Source organism: Silurus meridionalis, chromosome 25 (genome assembly GCF_014805685.1).
Source record: "Silurus meridionalis isolate SWU-2019-XX chromosome 25, ASM1480568v1, whole genome shotgun sequence".
Lineage (NCBI taxonomy): Eukaryota > Metazoa > Chordata > Actinopteri > Siluriformes > Siluridae > Silurus > Silurus meridionalis.
In genome coordinates, this window is record NC_060908.1 from 3427722 (window position 1) to 3440722 (window position 13001).

General features: G+C 40.7%; 1 protein-coding gene across 2 annotated transcripts in view; it reads right to left on the reverse strand.

Annotated features, from left to right (window-relative positions):
- The window catches only part of hook3 (hook microtubule-tethering protein 3), a 30152-nt gene that overhangs the window by 7863 nt on the left and 9288 nt on the right, over window positions 1–13001 (reverse strand). The window contains exons 6-20 of one of the 2 annotated variants that reach the window (XM_046838598.1): window positions 12793–12860; window positions 12602–12664; window positions 11345–11428; window positions 6613–6776; window positions 5783–5923; window positions 5458–5659; window positions 5267–5377; window positions 3880–3964; window positions 3698–3770; window positions 3405–3545; window positions 3124–3211; window positions 810–844; window positions 619–701; window positions 352–452; window positions 137–241 (exon numbers count right to left, since the gene is read on the reverse strand). In XM_046838598.1, the coding sequence (XP_046694554.1) occupies window positions 137–241; window positions 352–452; window positions 619–701; window positions 810–844; window positions 3124–3211; window positions 3405–3545; window positions 3698–3770; window positions 3880–3964; window positions 5267–5377; window positions 5458–5659; window positions 5783–5923; window positions 6613–6776; window positions 11345–11428; window positions 12602–12664; window positions 12793–12860 (1544 nt within the window). The remainder of the gene's footprint in view (window positions 1–136; window positions 242–351; window positions 453–618; window positions 702–809; window positions 845–3123; window positions 3212–3404; window positions 3546–3697; window positions 3771–3879; window positions 3965–5266; window positions 5378–5457; window positions 5660–5782; window positions 5924–6612; window positions 6777–11344; window positions 11429–12601; window positions 12665–12792; window positions 12861–13001) is intronic. The other variant, XM_046838599.1, reaches the window with a different exon arrangement.

Below are 13001 nucleotides of genomic sequence, written 5' to 3' on the forward strand. Positions count from 1 at the left end.
CACACACATCACTGTTAAACACTGGAAACACTATAATGGAGACACTGTGTGTGTGTGTGTGTGTGTGTGTGTGTGTATATGTGTGTGTGTGTGTGTGTGTGTGTGTGTGTGTGTGTGTGTGTGTGTGTGTAAGCACCTCCAGGGAATGCAGCATCCTCTCCTTCTCCTGTAGCTGGTTCTTCAGAGCCTGTACCTCAGGAGCTGAACCCTGGTTCTGTTTGGGGTCCAGTGTTCGAATGACCTGATCACACACACACACACACACACACACACACACACACACACATTAAAAACACACACAGGCTTTAAAAAAATCATCACATAGGCTACACACCATGAGGTGTCTCTTACACTCTTTGCTTTCTCCAGATATTTCTTATATCTCTCTTCCATCTGCTTCATCTCGTCGTCTTTCTTCTTTAGAGCCTCCTCCAGTTCCTCAATCCTCTGAGCTGGAAACAGATGTAGGTGTTAAAACATATGGTACGGAGGAAATCTGTCTGGTTTCAGGATAAATTTCATGCTCTATTTTTTGTCAAATCATGTTATAAACAACACTTTATTCAAGATTCAAATTCGTATGCCGGACTTTACTCCTTTTTGCGCATCCGAGCTCACCTCCTGCGTTATATTTGGGCTCCAGATCTTCAATAATTGCGATCTTTTTCTGCAGCTCGTTTGAGGCGTCACTCAGTTTCTCTCTAAAACATCCAGAGTAAAAAAAACAACAAAGAAACCAGTGTGAAAACCAGAGCTTTCTTTGCAAAGATGGAAAAGTCATGCCAAATATATACAACTTTACAACTCACAAATGTTCCTCGCACTTCCGCTTGAGCAGGACCGACTGCAAGAGACCAAAAAAAAAAAAAAAAACATTTTTTATACATTTATACACATGCAGTGACGTTTCAACTCAGCAGCTCCCTCTAGTGGAGATGAAACACATTACCACATGTAATGACAAAATTATGACTATATACAGTAGTATAACATGCTCTTGAATACAATACATATTAACATAATTATACATGGGGCAGCACAGGGGGCAAAGGGCCAACAGACGGCCAACAGGGGGCAGCACACATTCATTCCTGTTCATGTGAACCCACTGTGCACTTTTTACTGCAGTTTCAGCAGCACCAGATTGACTGTTCAGGCCTGTTTGCTGACCTCATCACCATGTGTACCCGAGTGTGACATAGCATAAACCATTACAAACTGGAAAAAATGCTGCCTGTGGGTTTATCTCCCCAAACTGAATGGGATTTTCGATTGCGAAAAAAACCGATTGCTCTTTGAGACTGTCAACTCACCGACGCTTTATAATACAGTTGTGTAGTTTTTAAAGTGGATACTATATTAAAAAAACAAACAAACACTAAAATAGTACTGAACTTTATTACAAAAGAAAAAAAAAGAAAAATATAAATATATGTAATAAATTGTCAAAAAAGTGCCAAACAAAACAGTGGCATCAGTGATTCGCCTCTAGAGGCCGCTCTCATACTGTATAATGACAGCAGACCTTCTCAGGCACAACCCGGAAAAACTATCTGTATGGATTTTTGCTGATAGCCGATAGTTCCTGCAAACAACTATCAGAATCACAATCCCACACTATCACTATTCTTATAAAAAGGTTTTATAGCGAACGCTCGTTGCGCACCATTTCACTGCTCCAAAATAACTAATGACAAGGGGTTTTAAATAAGCTCACACTGAATCCACACAATTGCCCACATCCCAGGGTCGTCAACTTCTTGATTCAAAATTCCCCCTTTCCCTGCAGCCACCCTGTATTAATAAAATCATTGAAATTCACATGAATTGAGCTATAATTCATTCAGCCCTGACTGAAATACCAAACTGAATCCTGTCTTATACAATACTAACAACTCAATCGTCTACATTTCCAAAATGTGGATATTGAAACACTGATGTACGGAAACACAATCTGACTGGAGCTTGAATCGATCATGCAGCTGCTCCATGGGTGAGTCTTAGCATCGGCATGCTCGCTGCATCACGAAGCAAAAGATGGAGGAAAAGAAAAGAGGGACGAAGTGGCTCCATGCTGTACTTACAATCACCTGAGGGAAGAGCAAGTGTGAGATAGAGAAAAGAGGACTCGGATTGTGACAGGCCTGTCCGCAAAAGAGAGGCAAAGAGAGAGAGACAGAGGGAGGGTGTATGGAATGGATGAAGTCAAATGAGAGCCAAACTAGAGGATGAAGAGAGACGTCTGTGGAAGGACAGATGACCTTTACGCTAAATAGAATGAACTCCATTATAGGCCTGAAAGAAATTTGAATACAAAAAATTCTTCGTTCAGTCTATTTAACTACACACGGAGCACCATGTTTCTCCACGGACTGTTATTACTGACGCACCATCCGCTAAACTCTGGACCGCTCGGGGTCTCATAAATAAAAGTGGCATATGCACAAAATGGGGGGTCAAAACGTGCAAGTAATTTGAAATCGATTTTTATAGTTTTATTTATAATTTTTATTTATTTATTTACTTGAATTTGCAGTTTGAGGTAATATGGCAATTTAAATGGGTTTAGTTTTCACAGATTGCAATTTCGGTAATAATAATGTGACTTTTTCTAAAAAAGGAATTTAATTAGAATTAGAATTTATAATAATAAGCTTATAGTTTGCTGTAACTTATAGTTATAAGCTTTATGACATCACTGATTGGATTTGCTGTACTTTTTTGTATTTAACATTTTGTATACATTCGTATTTAATGTATTTTAAATTATTGATTATTTTTTTCTAGAACCTTCTTAAATACGGTTGTTCTATTGTTTTATTGCGAGTTACTTGATGTACTGAGTGACCGAAATACACTGACGTGAAATCATTTTGCTGTGAAATAGTTTTGGCCCCCCCTTTGTGCTGCATCCAAACAAATTCGCTCTTAGTTTATAATAAATATTCATCTCGTATTCATCTCATATTCGTTCTACTTTAGTTGCAGCCGATTTCAGCTCGATTAAGAAGCTAAACAAGCAATGTTAAGTCCATCGCACCTTAAAGCAGCTAAAAGCGTTTTAATAAGGCGTGAAAATCGGTGATTTTGTGAGTAGTGTGAAATGTCGGGAGCGTCACTCACGTCGTCTGCTTTTGAGCCCTGCTCCTGTAAATTCTTCTGCAGCTCCTCCACCTGACTCTGACCTGCCATGAGCCTCTGATTCACCAACCTGAGAGGTAGAAGAAATACAGCGATCACACACACATTATATACATACACTATATGGTCTTTACACAGTATATTACCATATATACATAAATTATTATCTACTGCACCTTCTGTACATTATTCACCCTCATCCCTGTACATATGTGTGTGTGTGTGTGAGAGAGAGAGAGAGAGAGAGAGAGAGAGAGAGAGACCTGTTCTCCGTTTCCAGTTCGTTCTTCCTGGCGTTTGCGTCCTCCAGCAGACTCTTAAGGAGCGCGATCTGCTCATTGTCTGAACCCTCCTGATTCAGCTTCAGCATTTTATTCTCATGCTGCAGACGGATCAGTCGCTCCCTAAACACACACACACACACACACACACACACACACACTGGATGAACATCTATCAGAAGGCATGCTTTCCAGTTTCTGGTTCGAGTGCCCATGCTGTAGGGTATGTGTGTGTTTTTTCTACCATTAAAAAGTATCAATAAAGTGGAACATACCGGATCTCTGGGGTCACGATTTCTGCTGCTAGTGAATCCGAGGCCTCGCTGCTGCCCAGTGGAACCAGACCTACTGACACGCAAACAGACGCGCATCAAAAACGGCAAGCGCACACAAGCTCCTCCCACACCATTAAACTCCGCCTGTAATGCGGTATAATTGAGTATAGACCATTTCTGACCTGAGGTGAGCTGACCCTCCTGGGCCTGAACACAGCGCAGCTCCTCGATCGTTTCCTTCAGTGAGTCGCGCTCCGTCCTCATCCGCTGCACGCACACACACACACACACACACACACACACACACACACACACACACACACACACACACACACTTTATACTCTATACTCAAATTGCAATTATAAACCCATATCTAAATCATAAGACAATACAAGTTATAATAATCTAAGTATATAAATGGAGGATCTCACATGGGTTTTTAAACACTGCTAATTTAACACACGTCAAATTTCTCAGAAACACTCAGGCACTTGTGGAGTCCTTCATCATCTCAAGACTGGACTCCTGCAACTTGTTTCTGGTAGTTCCACCTCTAAAAGTGCTGTGCAACTTATCCAGAAGTGGTAGCTCAGCGGTTAAAGATGTGGGTTACTGATCAGAAGGTCGGGGTTCAAGCCCTGATTATAGCCAAGCTGCCACTCTTGGGCCTACAAGACGTTGCGGTTCTGCTGCGTAGCTTTCGCTGGCATTAGATTTCAGAGCTCCATCTGATCATCAAACACTGCTTAACTGGCGCCAACATCTCATCATCTGGTCTCAACATCTTTTAGGCTACAAGGAAGACATGCTTCCAGACTCTTCACTGTTCTGGCACAAAGATGGTGGAACGAACTTGCATTTGATCTAAAGACCAACCTCTTTTAACTAGTTTTCTGATGGTACTGATGGTAAGTCCAGGTCATAATGAACCAGGATTAGAATGTATTCATTAATAAGAGTAGTTTTTGCTGCTCTTTAATGACATTTTAATTTATAATATTCTCCAATAATGTTTTTTTTTCTTTGTCCTGATGCAGTTTTGTTCTTTTCGCTTTTTCTTTTCTTTCTTTCGTTTTTTTGAACTGCTTTAAGATCAACTGGCTTAAAGACCGAACAAACGATGAAGGGAAAAAAAAAAGACAGAACAGGAAATGTGTGTGTCTGCGTGTGATAATGGCACAGGAAGAAACTCATCAGGACGGAAACGACAAAAAGAAAAAAGAAAAGGAGAAAAGAAAGGAACGTATGTATCGCGGGGGCGATCGTCTCTCTCTCGGCATGGAGGAGTAATCTGTGTAATCAGCTAATCTGCAGGTTCCTCCTGACTCTCTGATTCTGTCGACACACACTCGCATCGACACTAATGCACTGCCATACCATTAAAGACGTGGCTTTTTTTAACAGAGGTCTGATAACAGGACAGATCGTCCCTCTCCTCTTTAGTGTGGAGGACGTAGTGTCCATGATTCTTCTCGACGCACACTCGCATTCTATTTTATTCTAAATCAGATCTTCACGTTCGCTCTGAGGGAGTCTGGGAGACGTTATGCGAGACGGCTCGTTCTTACGTCTTTCTCTTTCTGAAGCGAATCCACTTTCTCCTTCAGACGCTTGCACTCGAACTCCATCTTGTCAGCTTTCTTGGATTCCTCGGACAGCCGGTTCTGGAGCTCGACCACCTGCAGAGACCCGGCATCATTATCTCGAGCGATAAGGAGCATGCGGAGTGTGATTTCAGAATAGTGTGTGTGGGGGGAACCTGTCTCTTGTAGGTCTCCAGCTGGGTGCGGGTTGCGTTGGCTTTGCGGAGCTCCTCCTCCAGGCTCACGGTGTTCTGCATGTAGCTGGTGTTCTTCTCCTCCAGCAGCTTCACCTGGCGCCGCAGATCCCCCAGATCCTCCAGCTTCTTCTTATACGACTCAACCTGCGCCTCCAGCTTCGACACCTTATCAGATGAGTGTCTGCAGGACGAGAGACAGAAAGAGATAAAGAGTCGGACAGGGAATCAGAGAGATGGACGATCAGAGACAGACATAGAGAAAAGACAGACAAAGGTCATGACCGCAGAACTGCAGGTGTCTCACCTCAGGACGTCCATTTCATCTTTGAGTGACTGAGCTTCGTCAGCCAGAGATGTTAGGTCCTCGTTCTGACCTTTGACCTCAAGGAGCTCCTTCTCAAGCTCTTCGCAGCGGATACGGTAGTCGTCTTTAGCCGCTTCAAGCCTGGCGTGCACACACACAAACACACACACACACACACACACACACACACACACACACACACACACACACTTCTCTAAAGCCACTGTTTAAATAAATAAAAAAAAACATTCTAACATAATACAGTAATATATAATAAAACAAATAAATAAATATGATCAGCTAGACAGACACTAGATAGATAGATAGATAGATAGATAGATAGATAGACAGACAGACAGACAGACAGACAGACGAGACCAGACCAGTTGTGACCAAGATGCAGAAAAAAATACCACCGTCAGTTCAATCAACTTCCCCTGAGCCCGTGAATTGCCCCAGTGAGAGGGTGGGTGTCTATGCCCTGTGTGCCCTGGCTCTAGTTACCTCCACTGGGGCAGGGCCTGAATGGGACTGAGGCCCTCAGGAGCCAACGGGAAGGGCAGAGCCTGACAGTCCCAGCTCAGATGAGAGAGATCCGACTCGCTCATCCTGTGGCGAGAAGCCGAATTAACTGGCGTCAGTGGAAACCGTACAGCACAGATCTCTCGTTCAGCTCTACATCAGCGTGTAGGCCAAGAGGCCGGAGTTCTGCTCTCCGTAATATGCTCATGACCAGTGGGATGTCTTCAAGCAGTTAGCTATCTCTACTGTTTTAGAGGAACACCTCGCAGGAGGTGGACAACAGTCCCCCAGCTCACTTTATCTCTTACCTAAACGTCTCCTCCTGCAGCTGCTCCAGCTGTGCCTGCAGCTGGAGGTGGCGCCTCCCGGCTGGGCTGTTCAAATCCTCTATGGAGTCGGACTGGTTAAGACGCTCCAACAGGACCTGATTCTCGACAAGCAGGCTGCTCTTTTCCTCCTGTAGAGCCGCCACCTGATGGAAAGAGAGAGAGACACAGAAAGTCAAGAACCCTCCATCACCATCATTAATAAATCAGGATATCCAGTGTAAAAGTGTGTATCATGTCTGAACTATATTTTTTTATTCATGTTACCAAATAATAATATTAAATATATATATATATATATATATATATATATATATATATATATATATATATATATATATATATATATATATATATATATATATATATATATATACACACACACACACACACACACACACACACACACAAATTACATGAACAAAAGTTTGTTGACACTAGTTGATTGCTGTGAACATCGGCAGAAATCCATACCGATAGTTTTTCCGGGTTGTGTTATACAGTAATCCCGTTATTCGCGGTGGTTACGTTTGAAAACCGCAGATAAACGAAAAACCGTAATAAACGGACGCCAAAAATATTTTTTTATAGCTTGAGCCATAAATCATCCTCCCACACACTTTAAACACACACAGAAAACATTTCCAATAATATAGCGAGATGAACTTTGTGCTAATTCGTTATACTGCTAATACAGTGCACTGTATCACATTTATAGTGAGTACATGTACTGTACAGCATACAGTTGTGATATCAAAAAAAAACTGAGTTAAAGATACACGTCACCGCGTTCTTTACATTCTGTACTGTATTAACATTTTACTTCGTATTTTAAATAATAATTAGATTTTATTAATAAATTTCATTATTTCAACATGAAACTCCATAAAAACAATTTCCTATAAGTTTATTGGTCTGTCGTGCTCTCCGTGAGAGACCGGAAAAATCAGCCAAAATAATTAGTTATGTGGCAAATGCAATTCCGCGATAAACCGGGGGGTGCGAGATAAAAACTGCAATAAAGCGGGGGATTATTGTACAGTATAAGAGCGACCTCTAGAGGCAAAACACTGATGCCACATGCTGATGCCACGATTTTTTTTTTAGGTTTTTCTGGGGTGCTATTTTTGTTTCAGTTTCAAAGCACGTCACATGAACCTACATGCAGCTGGACTTTGTGGTAACAGTTTGGAAAAGCATATGGCTATGAAAGTCAGGCGTCTCAATACTTTTGTCCATATTGTGTGTATAAGATATGTGTAAAGAATATTTTCAAAATGAAACTGGTCTGTAGTGTAAAAGATTGGAGATTGGTTTAAAACATAAAAGCAAAGTTAAAACAAAGAAAAAAAAAAAAAAAAAAAAAAAAAAAAAAAAGCAAGCCCATAAATTCAAAAGATGTCAGACAAAAATGGTAAAAAGACGCTGAAGGGTTTTCATGCAGATTAAAGAGGTGGATGTAATGCGCTCGAGAACACGACAGCTATGACGGTGTATACACATTTGCAGATAGTAACAGGAAGAGAAAATTTTCATTGACTGCAGATGACACAGAAACCCTTTACAGCTCTTTTTGAACCCCTTGCCATTAGTTATAATGAAGCAGTAGATCAGTGCGCAACGAGCGTTCACTGCAAAACCCTTTTAGAATAATGGTGATGGTGAGGAAGGGAATTTCGACATTTTACCAGTTAGGACTAGAGTTTGATAGTGGATTTTACTGATGGCTAGGTTTAACCGTACTTGTTAATAACCGATTAATCAATCGCTAGTTTCTAAAATGGATACTGGATAAACAAACATACATAACGCTCAATGTAAAACATTGATTCACCTCTAGAGGCCGCTGTTGTCATGAGAGCAGACCAGAAGCGGGAAAAACTATCGCTATGGATTTTTGCGGATATCCGATTAACCGGCAAAACTGTGAATTGGTCAAACGCCAGTAAGGACATCATGATCGTGTCACGTCTGCCTATGCGATCATGATGTCTGGACTGGTAATAATGCAGAAATTCCCCTTTGTGCAGCACTCACACCATCACCATTTTTATAAAAGGTTTTAAAGTGAACGCTCGTTGCGCATCACTCAACTGCTTCATCATAACCAACGGCAAGGGGTTCTAAATGAGGTCACTATGGTTCCAAACAATTACCCATGCCCTAGTTCCAAAATGTCCCGTTTCCCTGCACCACCCTGTATAAACTAATTATATATACATGTGCAAAGTGCCTGTAAAGCACAGCAAACCTGATCCTTGATTTTCACAACATCCCGGCTCATTGGAATCTGTGATGCAAATCGCTGCAAAGACTCATGGGTAAGAGCAGTCTGTTGGTGCTATAGGAACCCAGGGGAGGTCGCACACAGATGAGGGTGGGATTAGTTTGTGGAGCAACACTAGTGCCACTAAGAAGCAGCTACAGTCAGACACACACACGGTAGAGCTTGCCTACTACTGAGGGATGTTATACGAAGCAAGGCACAAACTCTGGCTGAACAAGTCAGTGGGAAAAGAAAGCATGAGAAATTAAAGAAATAAAAGGGAGGAACATTACCCTCTCCTCTAGTTCAATAAACTCTAATCTCAGCCTATCGCGCTCCTCTTGGACGAGGTATGCCTTCAAAGCAAGGCAGGGGGTCCGAAAAGAAAGGATACAGAGAAAGAAAGAGGGGGAGAGAGAAAAGAAGAGAACAAAGAAACAAACACGTGGAAACACATTTCCGGAAACTTTACATGGCCGACGGCTGAGATGCGCCACAGAGCTTGGAGCTAGAGAGAAGCGCTGAGCTAAGCCTTTCCGTCTGCTGGGGTTCGAACGAAAAAGTACAGAATTGTGTTCGAAAAGAATCAGCGACGGGAGCTACAGCGCTTCTTTAGCCATGTTTCTACTCAGAACTTAAAGGATATTGAAAGGAAACCTTGAATGGAAAAAAAAACGCTACAGCATTTTTTCCAGTCTTTATCCGCTGTATGTGTAGCAAATGTGGTGTGAGGTGGAGAAAAAATGCCTGACATTTCTCGTGTTTGTTGCGTTCAATACTTGGAAATTACGGAAGAAGCTGAAAATAAATAAATAGGAAATGAACGCAAAATACAGCCTTTTTTTTTTTTTTTTTTGCAAAGTGCAGAACAGTGTAACTTACAGCTACAGCTCAGGCAGCTATTATAAACAATTCCTAGCGACTTTGCTGAGGTAACTGGATGATTTTTGTGTGTTGCTCAATGTCTACAGTGAATGTGGTGATTTTAAATAATGGTTTGAAATGGCACAAGATGAATTTGATGAGAAGAAAACGTTCATTATTATTTTATTATTTACTTCACTGTATTAGTCTGCATTGTGTCGGGTGGTATTTCACCTCCATGCTGCGCATTAAAATCATGTAAAGTACAAATGAATATGGTAGAAAATAGAGGTGGACCGATTCATCGGTTTTGGTGATTAATCAGCACTGAAGGCTGATTGCTGGAACTATCGGCAAACTGCAAAAATCCATACAGATATTTTTTCCGGGTTGCGTCTGTTCCTGAAGCAGCTGAGAAGGCCTGCTTTCATTATACGGTATGAGAGCGGCCTCTAGAGGCTAATCACTGACGCCACGTGCTATTGGCATGCTTTATGATGAAGAGGAGCTGACTTACTGGACACCGTGCACACCAGCTCTGTTTTCTACATTATAATTTGAGGCTTCTAACCTTTGAATATTAAAATAGAAGTAGAACTAGAAATGGATCGCCTGCAGTTCTTTAACAGTACTATTTAAGTTCCCCTGTTTCGCAAGTTCAGTTTTTTTGGAGTGTTACTTTTTGTTTCAGTTTGAATCTTTGAGTCTTTTTCTCAATACTTATTGATATAATGCATATATTCATATTCATTTAATTTAGTGCATTTTCATTATTCAGATTTATATATTTTTTTACATGGAGCGCTATGTTTGGTTTTATGCAGTATCTTTTTATGCAGTATTCATAAAAAAATAAATATTGGCCGATTAATTGGTTATCGGCAAGTACAATCAAGCCAACCTATGGGTATCTTTAAAATCCAATATGGGTTAACCTCTGGTAGAAATGCTTTTGGGGTCCACACACAAATAATTAGGAATTATTGCAACTTGAATGACAGATTACAATCAAGGGTTCTTTATAGTGTTTAAGCATACAGACATGGAACATTCTGGAACATAAAACACAAGCCTTTAGGGTGATTTATGGAACCTTTATAGACCCACATGTATATTCTGTGAGAAAAGCTGCCGCTGATGTGTTTTCGTTAAGATTTAGTCGCTTCTGATCAGAAGGTCATGAGTTCAAGACCCAGCACCACTAAGCTGCAACTCCTGGGCCCTCAGATGTATAATTATAACACCACTCTGGATAAGGGGATCTGCAAAATTCTGTTAAGGTATAATTGTCTACCATACTGATCAGGATTTCACCTGTCAGTCATTCCAGATTCTTATCAATTGGCTGAAGTATGGCTGCTATAGCAGGAGGAGAGCATGACATTTTGTGCTTTTTCAAGAACTCATTTGACAATGCAGTGGATAGAGAGAAAAAAGTGCTGGAGTTCTTTCTTAAGAAACTAATAAAAAAAAAAAATCAATAAATACAAGCAAAACTAAGCAATAAAATGGAGCATATCCAAAGAAGCAAAGCCTTCAAATGAAGTTCTACGCAAGCTGATGTTCGTATGACTTTTTCCTCACCTGCATATCGAGCTCGTGGCAGCGCTGCGCGATCTCTTCTTTAGACGCCAAAGCATCGCTTAGGTCCTCCACCGTCTTCTTGAGCTGAGACAGCAAACGAGATGAACGATAAAACGTTACTGGGTTTAAAATCCAGCTGTGGAGTGATGAGCAGCGATCAACGGGGTCCAAGCACAACAAATATAGCAGTATTGCAAAAACACTCAAGGGATCTTACAAACATGGAACATTCCGGTGTATTAAAGACGATGAGGGGATTCATGAACCTTCTTTGGAGCATTTGGTGCTTGGACCCCCTAACAACATACTGTCCTTGATCTTTCTTTTAACAGATCTTATTCATGAGTTCTGTAGGTTGTTCAAGGTTTTTAATAAGAAACATTCTGGAACATAAAAAAAAACTTTGACTGCTAGATGGAACCTTGTTTTAATTTGTTTATTTAATTATTTATTCACGGTAACCCTTCAGTAACAAATGCTTGGACCACTAACTATATATGAATATGGTCAAACTTTAAAGGGGACATAAGACACAAAGTTTCGTCGGAACCCATGTTAATCTGGAGTACCTTCAGCCTTTATATATTCGAAGAGTCTTTAGTTTTATCAGATTTATAAAATATACAGCTTTACCGCTTCTCTCAGAAAACACCTGAGCTCCTAAAGGCAATTATTGGACAGAGCTAAAAAGTTGCAAGTTGCTACCCAGGAAAAAACAAATTGCATCAAATGTTCACGTAACGCTGGGTTTTTTTGGGAAGCTGAACAAGATTATTCTTCCTCACACCCAAAAACACACTTTGTTGGAGACATTTTTCCAAGCGAGTCCTGTGCAGCGCTGCCGACAACATCAGTGGCGGAATGAAGCATGGTGGTGGGTGTGCTCTCACTCCACTTGCTGCGTACATGCTCTTCTGGGAGAAAATGTCCATACAAAGAATTTCATACTCATAAAAAAAAACTTATACAAACATGGAAGGAATGTATTTGATAAAGAAATTCTCCAACTCTCACAGTATAAATAACTGAGATGCATAAATGCATCATACCCCATTCCTTTAAAGCATCAAATTTAAAGCCTAAAAAGATTCTTTGATTTCACTCACAATCTAACCAAGAATTTGAAAGTGCTTTGAGAGGCTCTACCTCTAAAACTAGGTTCTGAAGAAAGACATGGAACAGTGGTGAGATCCTGTCTGTCAAAATTTGGTGTCTAGAAGTGAGACGATAAATAAAACTAAATGTAAAAAAGCATACCTGTCTGTCCAGGTCAGCATAGGAGTCATTTCCTGCTGAAACAGGTGTCTCTTTGCTCATGAGCTACAAACAAAGAAATGTATAAATAAAAAAAATTAAAAAATTTATAAAATATGGGTATAAAAATAGAGAATATGAGTGTTATTAAAAGCAGGGTCAGTGTGGATTGTGTTAATTGGTGTTGATGTTACCTCCTGAATAGCCGTCATGACGACGTGCTGCACCGACTCCTCCATCATCATGATGGTCTGGATGTTCTCTGAATGAAGGTCATAACGAGAGTCAGGGTTAAATGCAGTGGGGTTTAAATGAGGTTTGTATACTTCATATACTGGTCAAATTACTAAAACAATATATTCAGATCTGTGATCTCAAACCCCTCTCTCTCTCTCTCTCTCTC